At 46.4% G+C, this 15,016-nt stretch overlaps 1 protein-coding gene and 1 long non-coding RNA gene across 2 annotated transcripts; one reads left to right on the top strand and one right to left on the bottom strand.

Moving 5' to 3' along the window:
* Positions 1 to 3,938: 3,938 nt before the first annotated feature.
* Positions 3,939 to 8,416, bottom strand: S100A13 (S100 calcium binding protein A13). The gene is made up of 2 exons (XM_080984947.1): positions 8,263 to 8,416; positions 3,939 to 4,242 (listed from the first exon to the last, which is right to left on the bottom strand). Exons 1-2 carry the CDS (start codon positions 8,413 to 8,415, stop codon positions 4,105 to 4,107), a joined length of 291 nt encoding a protein of 96 aa, XP_080841073.1. The 5' UTR covers position 8,416; the 3' UTR covers positions 3,939 to 4,104.
* Positions 8,417 to 8,418: 2 nt separating this feature from the next.
* On the top strand, positions 8,419 to 14,364 carry LOC308465141. The gene is made up of 2 exons (XR_013980276.1): positions 8,419 to 8,502; positions 14,265 to 14,364. It is a non-coding gene; the product is annotated as an uncharacterized lncRNA (long non-coding RNA).
* Positions 14,365 to 15,016: the final 652 nt, after the last annotated feature.

Here is a 15,016-nt window from a genome sequence, read left to right as displayed (position 1 = left end):
GGTGCCACCTCTGTGCCCACACAAAGCTTGGAATCAGAGGCCGTGTGGATTCAGGAGACGCCCCTGTTGTCATGGTCACCTGTGGCGGAGCAACACCCTCGGGGGTTAAATTCCGGAGCGCATTCCTTTGTCCTGCCGAAATCAGCCTCCTTATACAATACGCGTCTTGGAAATCATTTCCGGCTCCAAAGGAACAGCAGGTTGTCATTCCTGGGCTCTCTCGCACCGAGCCCTGGCCTGAAGCCAAACGTGTTTCTCTTACCTGTCGAGCTGGTCCTCTGTCTTAACAGATGCTCCGCCTTCCCCCCTCCAGAGGTAGACACATCTTACTCTCATCAGTACAAAAGGAGGTGATGGATTTCTTGCTCCTCCTCCTCCTCCTCCTCCTCGAGGAAGGGGCTGCCAGATTTATATACCACTTAATTCAAAAGAATATTTCTAAGCAGTTTGCAAGAAGCAAAATGAAATGGACCACTGAGTAGCTCAGTCGGTTAGAGCATAGTGCTGATTACACCAAGGCTGTAGGTTCGAGCCCTGTTTGGGACAGCTGCATATAGAATCATAGAATCATAGAGTTGGAAGAGACCACAAGGGCCATCGAGTCCAACCGCCTGCCAAGCAGGAAACACCATCAGAGCACTCCTGACATATGGTTGTCAAGCCTCTGCTTAAAGACCTCCAAAGAAGGAGACTCCACCACACTCCTTGGCAGCAAATTCCACTGTCGAACAGCTCTTACTGTCAGGAAGTTCTTCCTAATGTTTAGGTGGAATCTTCTTTCTTGTAGTTTGGATCCATTGCTCCGTGTCCGCTTCTCTGGAGCAGCAGAAAACAACCTTTCTCCCTCCTCTATGTGACATCCTTTTATATATTTGAACATGGCTATCATATCACCCCTTAACCTCCTCTTCTCCAGGCTAAACATGCCCAGCTCCCTTAGCCGTTCCTCATAAGGCATCGTTTCCAGGCCTTTGACCATTTTGGTTGCCCTCCTCTGGACACATTCCAGTTTGTCAGTGTCCTTCTTGAACTGTGGTGCCCAGAACTGGAGACAGTACTCCAGGTGAGGTCTGACCAGAGTAGAATACAGTGGCACTATTACTTCCCTTGATCTAGATACTATACTCCATATTTCTGCATTGCAGGAGGTTGGATTAGATGAACCTCAGGGTCCCTTCCATCCTACAATTCTATGATTCTATTCATTTAAATCATTGCTATGAAAAGTCCCTGGCAGTTAAGAAATAAAACATATAGCAATAAACACAAAAATTGAGAAAGGACAGCAAAAATAGTAACATTATCAAACTTAAGATAAAATCAATCATTTGAAAAATAAACATATAATGAAATCACTTGGATGGCTTTAAAAGAGAATTAGACAAATCAATGGAGTATCAATAGTAACAATGGAGTATCAATAGTATCAATGGTTACTAACCACAGCAACTATGTTCTCCCTTCACTGCTGCAGGTAGCATGTCTTTAAATACCAGTTGCTGGGAAACACAGGAGGGCAGAGGGCCAATGGCCTGATCCAGCAAAGCTCTTCTTATGTCCATATGTTCTTATAATATTAATGGCCTCTCCACAACAGAGGGGAGTGGAGAGTGGGTCTCAAGACCCAAGGAAGAGCAGGGCATGGGGGTTGGGGGTGGATAACTACTGTCACATCTCCTGTTGTCATTTAGCTTTTGTCCAGGTTGCAAAGTGGCAGCCCCAAGTTGGAGGAGCGTTAGTGATAGGGAGGAGTAGTGCTGAGACCAGCTCACCCTAAAGAGCAGGCCCCACCATGAGGCAAAGTGAGGGGGCAATATGGGAGGCAGAGCATTCAGAGCTAGGAAGCTCTAGCACTTCTGATAGTGACAATAACATCTCCATCCCTTGGGAGCTCTCCCAGGTCCTGAAGAGCCTCCTCCTTGCCCCTAATTAAAGACCTTGCTCCAAGACCACCTCCCTCCCTCCCTTAGGAGCTCTCCCTGGTCCTGAAGCGTCTCATCTCCAATCTTCCTCCCTAGAACAGGGATAGGGAACCTGCAGCCCTCCAGACATTGTTGGACTCCAAATCCCACCAGCCCCAGGCAGTCAGGCCAATGGCCGGGGTGCCGGCAGTTTCATTAATAGCGTTTTTCTGATGTAGGCTTGGGGGTCAGGGTGGGGAAGAAAACGGAAGGGATAGGGTAGAACCAAGAGGGAGTGTCACATACAGCCAAGATCACTCTTCCCCACCCCTTGACCAATGACACAATGATTCTGCAGATATACTGACTGGTGTCAGGAGAAAATTATCCCCTGGCATGATTTGGGTTGGGGGGGCATTGGCAGGGAGATGCAAGGTGTCACACCCACTTTAAAACACAATTGCAAGAGATTAGGGGTGGCAGAGGGTGAGGAAGAATGAAGGACTAAGCAGATTGTCCTGGGTGCTAATGAGTAGGTGCTCCCCAATAGCCTAAAATAAGAACCGACAATCACTTGCAGCAGCAACACTGGGAGTTGTAGTCTAACAACGCCTGGAGAGTCACAGGTTTCTCAGTCGTGCCCTATAGCCTGCAACCCCAAACCTGATGCCTACTTCCCACAGCTGTTGAAATTGTACGATAAAGACCCTAAGAACCCAGGAATCCGAATAGACTGTTCCTGGACTTCAGAAGAACCTGGCTGCTGGTTCAAGTCAATGCCCATCTAGTCCAGAATCCTGTTCTCACGAGAGCTAACTTTTTGGGGAGCCTGCAAACAGGACCTGAGTGCAACAGCAACTCCCACCACTTGTGATTCCTAAAAACTGATGTTTAAAAGCACATTGCCTCTTTAGCATATCGGTAGTCATTATGGCTCATTGACAGACTTCACCATGAATTTGCCCCATCCTCTTTTAAAGCCATCCAAGTTGGTGGCCATCAATGCTTCCTCTGGAAATGAGTCCTCTAGATTAACTATTCACTTTGTGGAGCGAAACTACTTTCCTCTGTCTGTCTGGAATCTTCCAACATTCAGCTTCATTAAAGGTAAAGGTAAAGGGACCCCTGATCATTAGGTCCAGTCGTGACCGACTCTGGGGTTGCGGAGCTCATCTCACTTTATTGGCTGAGGGAGTCAGCGTACAGCTTCCGGGTCATGTGGCCAGCATGACTAAGCTGCTTCTGGCGAACCAGAGCAGTGCACGGAAATGCCGTTAAACTTCCTGCCAGAGCGGTACCTATTTATCTACTTGATGTGCTTTCAAACTGCTAGGTTGGCAGGAACAGAGACCAAGCAACGGGAGCTCACCCCGTCGCAGGGATTCGAACCGACGACCTTCTGATCGGCAAGTCCTAGGCTCTGTGGTTTAACCCACAGCGCCACCCACGTCCCCAGCACCACCAGCTTCATTGGACGTCCACAAATTCTAGTGCTATAAAAAAGGGAGAAAAACTTATCTCTGTCCACTTTCTCCACACCATGTATGATTTTATACACCTCAGTCATGCTCCCTCTTCCTTGCTTGTGTTGGTGCTGACCTTTAAAGCCCTAAATGGCCTCGGTCCAGTATATCTGAAGGAGCGTCTCCATCCCCATCGTTCTACCCGGACACTGAGGTCCAGCACCAAGGGTCTTCTGGTGGTTCCCTCACTGTGAGAAGCCAAGTTACAGGGGGCAGAGGGCCTTCTCGGTAGTGGCACCCACCCTGTGGAACGCCCTCCCACCAGATGTCAAAGAGAACAACAACTACCAGACTTTTAGAAGACATCTGAAGGCAGCCCTGTTTAGGGAAGCTTTTAATGTTTGATGCATTACTGTATTTTAATATGTTGTTGGAAGCCTCCCAGAGTGGCTAGGGAAGCCCAGCCAGATGGGTGGGGTACAAATAATAAATTATTATTATTATTATTATTATTATTATTATTATTATTATTATTACTTTGCCACCAAGCAAGCAACAAACAAACAACAGTATCTCAGAGCAAATGCTTTTATTTGAATTGCTGCAGCCTGCTGACTGACAGGTTGATATTTCCTGTTATCTTCCTCCTCCTGCAAGGACTCAGAATCAAGGTGTCTTGGTCCCACCCACCCAACTCTCTCTCTCGCACGAGCCACGGCCACCCACCCGTGCCACGACTTTCACTTCTTTCTCCCCACTTTCTCCCTCTTGATATCCTTGGCCAGCTCCCCGATCAGCCTCCAGTACTCTCCGAATTTCAGCTCCTCGTCGTTGTTGACATCCAAGCTCCTCATCTTCTCGTCGAGGTCGCCAACGTCCTTCGGAAAAGGAGGAAAGGAAAGGAAAAGTCAGGGATACGTCTAATTTGTTAATTTGTTAATTAGACAAATTAACAGGAATTAGACAAATTAACAGGAAGGATCTGAAACCGGCAGGACCAGAATTTTACTGAAGACTGGAGTAAATTTACGAACTATATGAAAAGTATTTGTGATGATCAGACAACGTTTGCAGGTTTGCAATAAGTTCTGTGATGAGTATTGTTGGAAATATTGTAAAAATGGAAAAGGAGAGATGATAAGTTACGAGAGGTAAAGACAATATAAAATTAAGTAATGCATAAAAAGAGGTTAAGTCCAAAAAAAGTGTATTTGTAATAATTTGTGTGGTACGTTTTATAATTTGTATGTTAAAATTAATAAAAATGTATTATTATTTTTTTTTAAAGGAAAAGTCAGGGATAGCAAAGGCGCTGCGACGTTTTGTCACACGAACCCGCTTGTAAAAATTATGTAAGGTATGGAGAAGACAGTCTGAGGAGAATTCTCTCTCTCTCTCTCATCATACTCCTAGAGCTCAGAGTCATCCAAGAAAATTGATTGGCAGCCCTCGGTTCAGAACCAACAAAAGGAAATACATCTTCATAACTATGCATAATTAACTTCAGGAATTTGCTCCTGCAAGATCTGGTCATCGCGGCAGCAGGTGTCTCATGTTTGCATCACCCCATGGATGACACGGAGTCTGGTCCAACTTCCCACAAGCAGCAAGTGAGGGGGTGGTCTGAAAGTTACACGCACACAGAGTAAGAGAGGAAAGGAATTCCTTGCACACAGAAATCTAGCAAGTCAGGTAGAAGGTGGTCTAGCTGCAATTTATTCCCTGAAGAACTAGTTTTCTACATGCTCTTTCTTGGCAGAGTAGACTAGGTTAGTCGTGTTGATTAATTTCAGTGGGTTTACTCTGAGTAGGAATAAGAACCCCATATAGCTATAGCATTTTTATACCACTTTAGCAGTCGTGGCTTTCCCCCTCCTTAAATAATCCTGGGAAGTATACAGCAGTTTGTTAGAGGCACTGGGAATTGTAGCTGTCTTAAGGTCTCCTAAAATCTCTCAATTTAACAAACTACAGCTCCTAGGATCCTTTTTTTATTTTGTGGGGGTGCCTTAAATGTATAGTATACACAGCCGGGACCATAACCCCATGGCTTAATGTAGATAATCAAAGGGAAGTCAATGTTTGTTTTTCTTTTTAGTGTTTATATTATTAACTTGTAGGATATGGATTTGTTTTGTTTGTTTGTTTTGAATGTCGGTTTTAGTGTTTTTGTGTACTGTTATTTTTTGATATTTTTCATGTTGTTGTTGTTGTGTGGAAAATACTAATAAAATTTATATATAAAAAGAAGAAGAAAAGAAAATCAAAGGCAGCAGGGGTCATATCCAAACCATCAATTGAAATCACATTTATACCACTTTTTAAAGTCAAGGCAGTTTCCTCCAAAGAATCTTGGGAACCACAGTTTAAGGGTGCTGGGAATCGTAGCTCGGGGGGGGGGGTCTCCTAACATCACCCTTAATAAACAACTCCTCCCAGGATCCTATGGAGGCAGCCATGGCTGTTAAAGCGGTATCACAGTTCTTTGAACAGCTAGTATAGGTGGAGCCAAGCATTAGTCATTACTCAGAGTAGACCCACTGAAATCAATGGATGTGACTAACTTAGGCTCAGTGGGGTTGCTCCCAATCTTCATCCCACTCAGAAATAGACCCCCGTTGACTTTAATGAACTAGACTAACGTAGGTCCATTATTTCCAGTGGGTCTACTCTGAGCACAATGGCAACTGTCAAGTAGGCTCACTTTTAAAAGGGACACGAATCAAGGCCTCATGAAAATCCATCAGCGTTTTAATGCACATTTCTCAAAATGGACACATGCGTATATGCAACGTTGCCTAATAGTTTTGCAGAGCACACATTTTTCTATGCAATTTTACCTAACACACACACACACACACACACACACACACACACAAATCTTTGCAAAGCAATTTTCCTGAATACAATGCATTTTTCTATCTTATTTTCACTAAGAGACGCATTCATACACATCTTGGTGTAAAAGGCTGTGCTAGAGAATGCATTGCAAGATTCAGAGAAGGGTGAATTTTGAAGGCAGGCTGCATTTAAGTCATTGATTCCGAAAGCACGACTTAGGTTCTCCTCCAACTGCGACATGAATCAAATACAATACCTCCCCTGTCCTTAGACATTGCGACTGCTGCAGCTGCCAGCTACTCAAAACTTTTGCAATCCTTCACCTTACCTACTGGAATGTAGCACACGAGTGAATCCCTCCACTCTTGTCAGAGTCAGACCATTGGTTCGTCTGGCACAGTATTTCCAACACTGACTGGCAACTGCTCTCTAGGGTTTGAGGCAGGGTTCTCTCTCAGCTGTTGGAGACTAGCTCGATGCAGAGGAGAGGTGAGAAGCAGTAGCTGGAGAACCCCGAAGGGAAGATGGCTCGGAGCCAGGGGACTGGTCGTGGGTGGTCAGAAGGAGAAGGATGTGTCGGAAGCAGAACATGCAACAGGGTTTAGTGAGCAGTAAAGGTAAAGGTAAAGGGACCCCTGACCATCAGGTCAAGTCATGACCGACTCTGGGGTTGCGGCACTCATCTCGCTTAACTGGCCAAGGGAGCTGGCGTACAGCTTCTGGGTCATGTGGCCAGCATGACTAAGCTGCTTCTGGTGAACCAGAGCAGTGCACGGAAATGCCGTTTACCTTACCTCCGGAGCAGTACCTATTTGTCTACTTGCACTTTGATGTGCTTTCGAACTGCTAGGTTGGCAGGAGCAGGGACCGAGCAACAGGAGCTCACCCCGTCATGGGGATTCGAACTGCCGACCTTCTGATCAGCAAGTTTAGACCACAGCGCCACCCGCATCCCTTAGTGAGCAGTAGGGCGGTTCATAAAAAACTTTTCTTTTGTAAATGCCTGCTCCAATGGTCTTATCTTACTACACTAGGGATTATATAGCTATATCTGAAATTTCATGCATATCAGTTAATATCTTGACCCTGCTCCACTGAATTGAAATTTCACCCTTCACGACATAGGAAAACGGCCAAGTAAACAGCTATTTCGTGGAGGAGGGTCAAGATATTAACTGATATGCATGACACTTCAGATATAGCTGTATAATCCCTAAGATAGTAAGATAAGACCTTTGGAGCAGGCATTTACAACAACAAAAAAGTTTCTTATGAACCGCTGTAGTGAGCAGGAAGAGGCTGTGGCAGAGAGCAGTTCAGAATCAGAGGCAGAAGCAGAGGCTGGAAAGGACAGGGCCAAGAGGCCGAGACGAGGCAGGCTGCTGAAGAAGCCAGGGAGACTCCCCTCCTGCTGTGTCCAGCTTCCCTCCCTGCTGGTCTCCCAGGACCAGGAGAGGTGTGAAGAGGGAGTAACAAAGACAGGCACGTCGACTGAGTCTCAGATTGCTTGGGAAGGAACTGGGGAGAAGCAGACTTAGGCAACTGTGGGCAACCCTCAGCTGCCTCATAGGGGGCAAGGTCTACCAGGATGAGTTGCTGTGCTCGCTAGGCCTGGCCTCCTGAGCAGATCTTGTTTCCCTAACTTCACTGACGCTGTGTGATTTATTGCTGACCTGCACAGGACACCATCCCAACTCTAATAATGCCTCTTGCTTGCTTGGATGAAGGATTCATGAAGGGAGGTGCAAGTGAGTGTGCGGGAACCAGTTTACTCGGCAAAGGTAAAATCCGCACTCGTTACTCCACTCACTGTTGCCTCTGGTCCCTGCCCAACACTGCAACACGGCCCTGGAAGGCTGCTCAGAAGGGAATGTGGCTCTCAGGCAGAAAACTTTTCCCTGCAGAGCTTCTGGGACATTCAAATGAGAGGCAGTGGGTCTCCAACTTGTCCTTCAGCAAAATGCTTTCGGCCTAGCGCTGCTTATCCTGATTTTAAAATAAAAGTCTCCCCCATCCTCCTGGTCTTGCACCCTATAATATGTGTTGCCCCCCCCTACCTTCATGAGATTCGGGAGCTGCTCATGAACAAGTTCCTTGAACTCCCCAGCTGTCAGAGTCCCCTTCTTGCCCTCACGGCCCGCATGCGTGAAGAAGATGTTCACGATCTTCTCGATGGCTGCCTCCAGCTCTGTCCATTCGCTGCTGGCCATCTCAGGACTGAGGAGTGGTGAGTTCCTTCCTTCCTCGCTGAGGCTGTGGCTCGACGGATGGAGAGTGTGTTTGTAGCAACGGGCTGTGTAAGACAGGCTCTGTGAACAGGGGAAAGAGGCAAGGTGAGGCAGTCAGGAGGAAATTAACAGGGGAAGAGCAGGAGGAAAGCAGCAACAAAGCAGCAAAGGACATAAGAAGAACTAAGAGACCATATAACACCGGTCTTGAAAGATCTACATTGGCTCCCAGTACGTTTCTGAGCACAATTCAAAGTGTTGGTGCTGACCTTTAAAGCCCTAAACGGCCTCGGTCCAGTATACCTGAAGGAGTGTCTCCACCCGCATCATTCTGCCCAGACGCTGAGGTCCACCACTGAAGGCCTTCTGGTGGTTCCTTCACTGCGAGAAGCCAAGTTACAGGGAACCAGGCAGAGGGCCTTCTCAGTAGTGGCGCCCTCCCTGTGGAACGCCCTCCCATTAGATGTCAAAGAGAACAACAACTACCAGACTTTTAGAAGACATCTGAAGGCAGCCCTGTTTAGGGAAGCTTTTAGTGTTTGATGTATTGCAGTATTTCAATATTTTTGGGGAAGCCGCCCAGAGTGGCTGGGGAAGCCCAGCCAGATGGGCGGGGTATAAATAATAACTTATTATTATTATTAATAGTAGTAGTAGTAGTAATTTTTCTGTTGTTCTGCTGTTTTTTTTATTGCTATGTCTTTTTATTTTTTTAACTGTCAGGGTCTTTCCATAGCAATATTTTAAATGAATCGAATCATAGCTCTGGCTAGTTAAAACATCACCATCAATCGACAACAAGTCAACGAGAGAGACCAACGTCACTTGTTGCTTTGCCAAACGAATGCACCATGGGCTGGTCTTTCAGCTTTTCATAGAATCACAGAACGGTAGAGTTGAAAAGGATCTTGAGAACCATGTCATCCAACCCCCTGCCGTGCAGGAAACATGTCCTGCTGTTCCATACAGGGATCAAACCTGCAACCTTGGCGTTATCAGCACCATGCTCCAACCAGCTGAGCTACCAGTTTGCGATACTGCCTAGAGGCAAAGGCGAAAACGTTCCAGAAGGCCTGTAAACACCACCTTGCTAGCCAAGATAACCCCAGGACCAATTGTCACTTGCTGCAAGAACAAGATCACATCGTATGTGGTGGGAATGCAGAGAAGTTAAAAAATTTTTGGGAAATGATAGATAATGAATTGAAGAAAATGTTTAAAATAACATTTGTAAAAAAAAACAGAAGCATTTTTGTTAGGGGTTGTAGGACAAGACCTGCCAAGGAAAACAAAGAATTTATTCATGTATGCTACAACAGCGGCAAGAGCACAAGGATGGAAGAATGAGGAAACCCCGACAAAGGAACAGTGGCAAGAGAAACTGATGAACTATGCAGAATTGGCTAGACTGACATACAAACTGCGAGGTAAGGACAACGGTGACTTCAAAGAAGAATGGGAACTTTTTACAAAGTATTTAAAAAGACAACAAAATGAATTGTGACTCCTTGGCAGGTTTTGAATAAACACACACAAATTTAGTGATTGATAACATGGTAGATAGATAATATAAGGATTGAAATAATTTTATAATATGCTGAGAAATCAGAGAGAGGAACTGAGGGAAGTCTCGGGGGGGAGAGGGTTTGATGGGGAATGGGAAAAGGGGGGAAATAATGAATATGATATGTTTTGATCTATTGTTATGTTGAAATTGTTAATAAAAAAATATTTTTTTTAAAGAACAAGATCAAATCGGCTTATTCACGTGCTTGGGCATATACAGTATTAGTTGGCTTGCTTGGGATGCTTAGCAAGTTGGGAGAAGGGAGACCTCTCACACTGATTGCCTGCTAGCCTGAGATGGATGAGAGATAAGCTTCTACCTTATCTGAGAGATGGATGAAAGCTTCTACCTTATCTGAGAGATGGATGAGAGATAAAGTACTACCTTATCTGAGAGATGGAAGGGGGCCTCTAAGCCAGGGGTGAGTTAACTGGATTATTGGTGCCTGTTTACGTAGTTTGCTTTGTGCATAAGTAATGCTTAACATAATAGCAGTGAGGCTTTGCAGGGCTTGTTGTAAGCTTACACTTTCCTTTAATAAAGCACTAGAACTGGCCATTCTGGCATTCTCCCATCCTCCTTCAGCATATCTGCATCAACCAACTCTCACAAGCCCTCGACCTTTGGTGGAGTCCCCTTCTTTGAAGGTCTTTAAGCAGAGGCTTGACAACCATATGTCAGGAGTGAGTGCTCTGATGGTGTTTCCTGCTTGGCAGGGGGTTGGACTCGATAGCCCTTGTGGTCTCTTCCAACTCTATGATTCTATGATTCTATGATTCTATTACCTTTCTTTTCTTCTCGTGAAAACCTATTAGCATATTCGCTCAAACTTCTCCTGATGTTCGCAATCTTCTTATGCACCTATTTGCAACGTTTCCCAGTAGAGTGCATTTGTGGCGGGTTGGTTTCATTAAGAGATCCATTTCTACACACACTTTAACGCCAGTCTGTACATGTTACTCCGCTAAAGAAACTGGATTGCAAAATTCAGAGAAGCACAGATTTCCTAAAATGGCTGTGTTTCCATTTGTGAATCATTTTGGGATGTGGAAACTAGGGAGATTCATTTTTAAATGTGAGCTGAATCACATTTCTCCCCATCAACTCTGACTGTGGGTTGATCCTAGTACATTTCTGCAGGACATTGTATCCCCAAAATATTAGAAAGTGGTCAAGTCCCAAGGAGAAGGGAACTGGTTGTTAAGAGGGCAAGGAGCTCACCCCCCTCTGTGGAAATTAGGAACTAATAACACCACTAAAAAGAATTAACAGTAAGAAATAACAATGCGCACATCAGAGTTGTATCTTTCCATCCATAGATTAATCAATTGCATTGTGCTGCACGCTGACTTGGGAATAAGCCTCCTCCAACTCAATGAGGCTTACTTTTGGGTAAATATGAGGAGGTGAATTCAGTTGCATGGACGTGTGGGCCAGATCCTATGAATGCCCTCTTGCAAGCCAGTCCTGCTGAATTCAGGGCGAAAGCATGGATAGGATCACACCACTTTCCTCCTGGGGCAACTAAAGCACTTCTAAACGCGACTTTGGGGTCAGGGGAGACACTTTCCCCTCCGTCCCACAGCCCTGCGATCTGGCTCCCCATACCACACAAGCTAATTCTCTTAAAAGGCAATTAGCTCCAAAATAGGTGACCAACGTCCAAGCTGGCTGGTCCTTACGCCGGTTAGCTGGCTGGACTGAGAATTAATAGCACCCTTTAAAATGTAAGAAAAGCCCTCCTCAGCGAGAGACCCAGGAATCTCCCAGAAACCCACCAGCAAGGCATGGAGGCAACGTTCCACGTTGTTGTTTTTTGCAATTTGTCTTTAGCACCTGGTTTTCATAGAATCATAGAATGTGGGTATGCCCTTACAGACACACGTCTGTGATTCTATCTAAGCTAGTGGCTATGAAGCACATCTTGTGGGCTATTTTGGATTCTGGTGTGTTATGTCACTTCCACGTGACGGGTTTATCCGGCACTCATCCTGATTTGTTTGCTGGGAGGTTAGATGGCCTTTGCTATTTCTTGAGCATTTCGTTCTGATTCGTTAGATGATGTTGTGTCAATCAACTGCGACCCAACACTCTCTCTCTGGTGCTTTTCCCCATCACTTTCCTTCCTGCAAAAAGTCCAGGGTGGGGTGGGGAAAGTAGGTTTATGCAAGACCTCCCAATTGATTTTAATTGCCCAACCCAGATTTGCCAGTACATCATTGGATCTCATTAGAAAACAGCATCTGTCTGGAAGTGCCCTTCATATAATACAGTATTATTACAAGAGAATAAATACCATATTTTTTGCTCTATAAGACGCACTTTTTCCCCTCCAAAAATTAAGGGGAAATGTGTGCGCGTCCTATGGAGCGAATGCAGGCTCCTTGGCTTCAGCAATTGCAACGCGAAGCCTCCGAAGTGCAGAGAGAGAGCTCCCCCCGCGCTCCGGAGGCTTCGCGTTGCTTTCGCGGGAACTCCCGCTGCGCTCCGAGGGATTCAGGCAGCTATCCGCAAGCCTTCGGAGCGCAGCAGGAGTTCCCGCTGCGCTCTGAAGGCTTGCAGATAGCCGCCTGAAGCCTGGAGAGCGAGAGGGGTCGGTGCACACCGATCCCTCTTGCTCTCCAGGCTTCGCTTCACTGGAGAGGTGCTGCACAGTTTTCCCTCTCTGCCCAGCGCCCCTTCAGTGAAACGGGAGGAGAAATGGAAGGGGCTCCGTTTCTCATGCCGCTTCGCTGAAGGGGCACTGAGCAGAGAGTGGGAGAATTTTTTCCCCTGTTCTTCCCCTCCTATGGTCCAGTGCGTCCTATGGTCCGGTGCGTCCTATAGAGCGAAAAATACGGAACATATAGGGAGATAGCTGAATGGACAGAGACAGACAGTGCAGTCATTAACATATTTACTTAGGGTATATATCTCCCAAAGTTCACTGGCTCTCAAGTCAAAGTGCTTAGGATCGCATTGCCCACTTGTTTCTTAAACGTAAGAGCAAAGGGATCCTGCGGGATCAGACCCCTGGCCCATATAATCCAGAATCCTGTTCTCACAGTGGTCCTCGCCCCTGCTGCAGGTTCCAGTAACTGGCGTTCAGAAGCACTGCTGCCTGTGGAGGCAGAATCGAACCATCATGGCTAGTAGCCATCGATAGCCATCTCCTCCTCCCCCATGAATTTCTCTGATCCTTTTTCTTGAAGGCACCCGAGTCGGTCGCCATCGGCCACTGTCTCCTGCGGGGAGTTCCACAGTTTAACTCTGCACTGTGTGAAGAAGTCCTTCTTTTTATCCGCCCCGGCCCTTCCCACATTCAACTCCACTTCAAACTCTGGTGTTATGAGAGAGGGAGAAACGCTTTTTCTCTGTCCATGTGCATAATTGTATAAACGTCTCTCGCGCCACCTCTTAATGGTCATTTCTCTAAGCTAAAAAGTCCCAGAGGCTTTAATAATAATAATAATAATAATAATAATAATAATAATTTATTATTTATACCCCACCCATCTGGCTGGGCTTCCCCAGCCACTCTGGGCGGCTTCCAACAAAATATTAAAATACCGTAATACATCAAACATTAAAAGCTTCCCTAAACAGGGCTGCCTTCAGATGTCTTCTAAAAATATTTCCTCATGGGGTGGGGGCTCGCTCCAACCCTCTTGATCATTTGCGGTTGTCCTTTTCTGAAACTTTTCCCATTCTGCAATATATTTTTTTGAGGGGAGGAGCCCAGAACTTCTTAAACCTCTGAGCTTATCTCAGAATCTCACCAGTACAGTGGTACATCGGGTTAAGAACTTAAATCATTCCGGAGGTCTGTTCTTAACCTGAAACTGTTCTTAACCTGAGGTACCACTTTAGCTAATGGGGCCTCCCGCTGCCACCGTGCGATTTCTGTTCTCATCCTGAAGTAAAGTGCTTAACACGAGGTACTATTTCTGGGTTAGCGGAGTCTGTAACCTGAAGTGTCTATAACCTGAAGCATCTGTAACCCGAGGTACCACTGTACCTCAAACAGACGACCCTCCTCTGCTTGCAGATTTTTCTAACACACCTCAATGCATGCATGTAATCCATGAATGCAATGGTGGATTGGATGGGTGTTTTCAAGTGATTCATCGCCTCCCAAAATTCTTTTCGTTAGTCAGCAGACTTTGCACTCCCATAACTGCACTGCCCCATATCTCTCTCTCTCACACACACACACATGCACATCCCATGACCAAAGAAGGGGGCCCAGCCTCTGTCACCAACTGGCACTGTGCCCCTTCCCAAGGATTGCCACTTACCCTGAAGACGGACGCTTGCAAGGATAATGTCAGTGGGGGAACAGGGCGGTGCTTTTTATACAGCTGTGGGCAGCCAGAATCGGGGGGGGGGGAAACGAGGAAGGGGGGGAGTTGTTCAAAGGATCAGTGCTCCATTAAGCTAAAAGACTTTGCTGGTGTACGGTTTCTCTTTCCACAGACACCGCCCACGCCCGGACTTCCCCCCCCCCCCCCAGGCTGCAGCCCGCACTGCTACTGACACATGGCACTGCCTTCCTGGCTTGTCAGCAACAACCCACAAAGCTCAGCAGCCAGCCTCAGCCCTGCCCAGCTGTCCACAAACAAACTTTCTTTTTGCAAGATTCGGCATGCAACCAAGGAAGGGCTGAGAGGGGGGGTGGAGAAGCCCCCAACAACAGCACCTTGTGTGTGTGTGTGTACAGGCTGCAGAAGACACACAAGGGGAGAGTTTGTGTTACAGACTCTCGGCCGAGGCCTCGGGATGAGTTAGCAGGGAAGGCGGTGGAAGCCCTCAAGGAAAATCTATTTCATGAGCTGACTCACTCGCCCAGCCGCCGTTTGCAGAAAAACACGACTGGCCGTCGCTCGCGCTGGGACATTTTTTTGTGGGGGGGAGGGGTAGTTTGATTTTGATTTTGGCCAGGAAAAGTAAACAGGATGCCCTAGCAAGGTTTGGACTTGATGCCAGGCTCGGACAGGGTGACCTAGCAAGGTTTTGAATTATATTTCAGGCTTAGAA

This window comes from Podarcis pityusensis (genome assembly GCF_964106645.2).
Source record: "Podarcis pityusensis genome assembly, chromosome: 16".
Classification (NCBI taxonomy): Eukaryota; Metazoa; Chordata; class Lepidosauria; order Squamata; family Lacertidae; genus Podarcis; species Podarcis pityusensis.
This window is presented reverse-complemented; position numbering and strand designations above follow the sequence as displayed.

Excerpts from the sequence above, each read along its gene's own strand:
- S100A13 (XM_080984947.1), bottom strand. The coding sequence starts at position 8,415 with ATGGCCAGCAGCGAATGGACAGAGCTGGAGGCAGCCATCGAGAAGATC. Across the intron at positions 4,243-8,262 it reads AGCTCCCGAATCTCATGAAG|GACGTTGGCGACCTCGACGA; the intron begins GTAGGGGGGGGC and ends CCTTTTCCGAAG.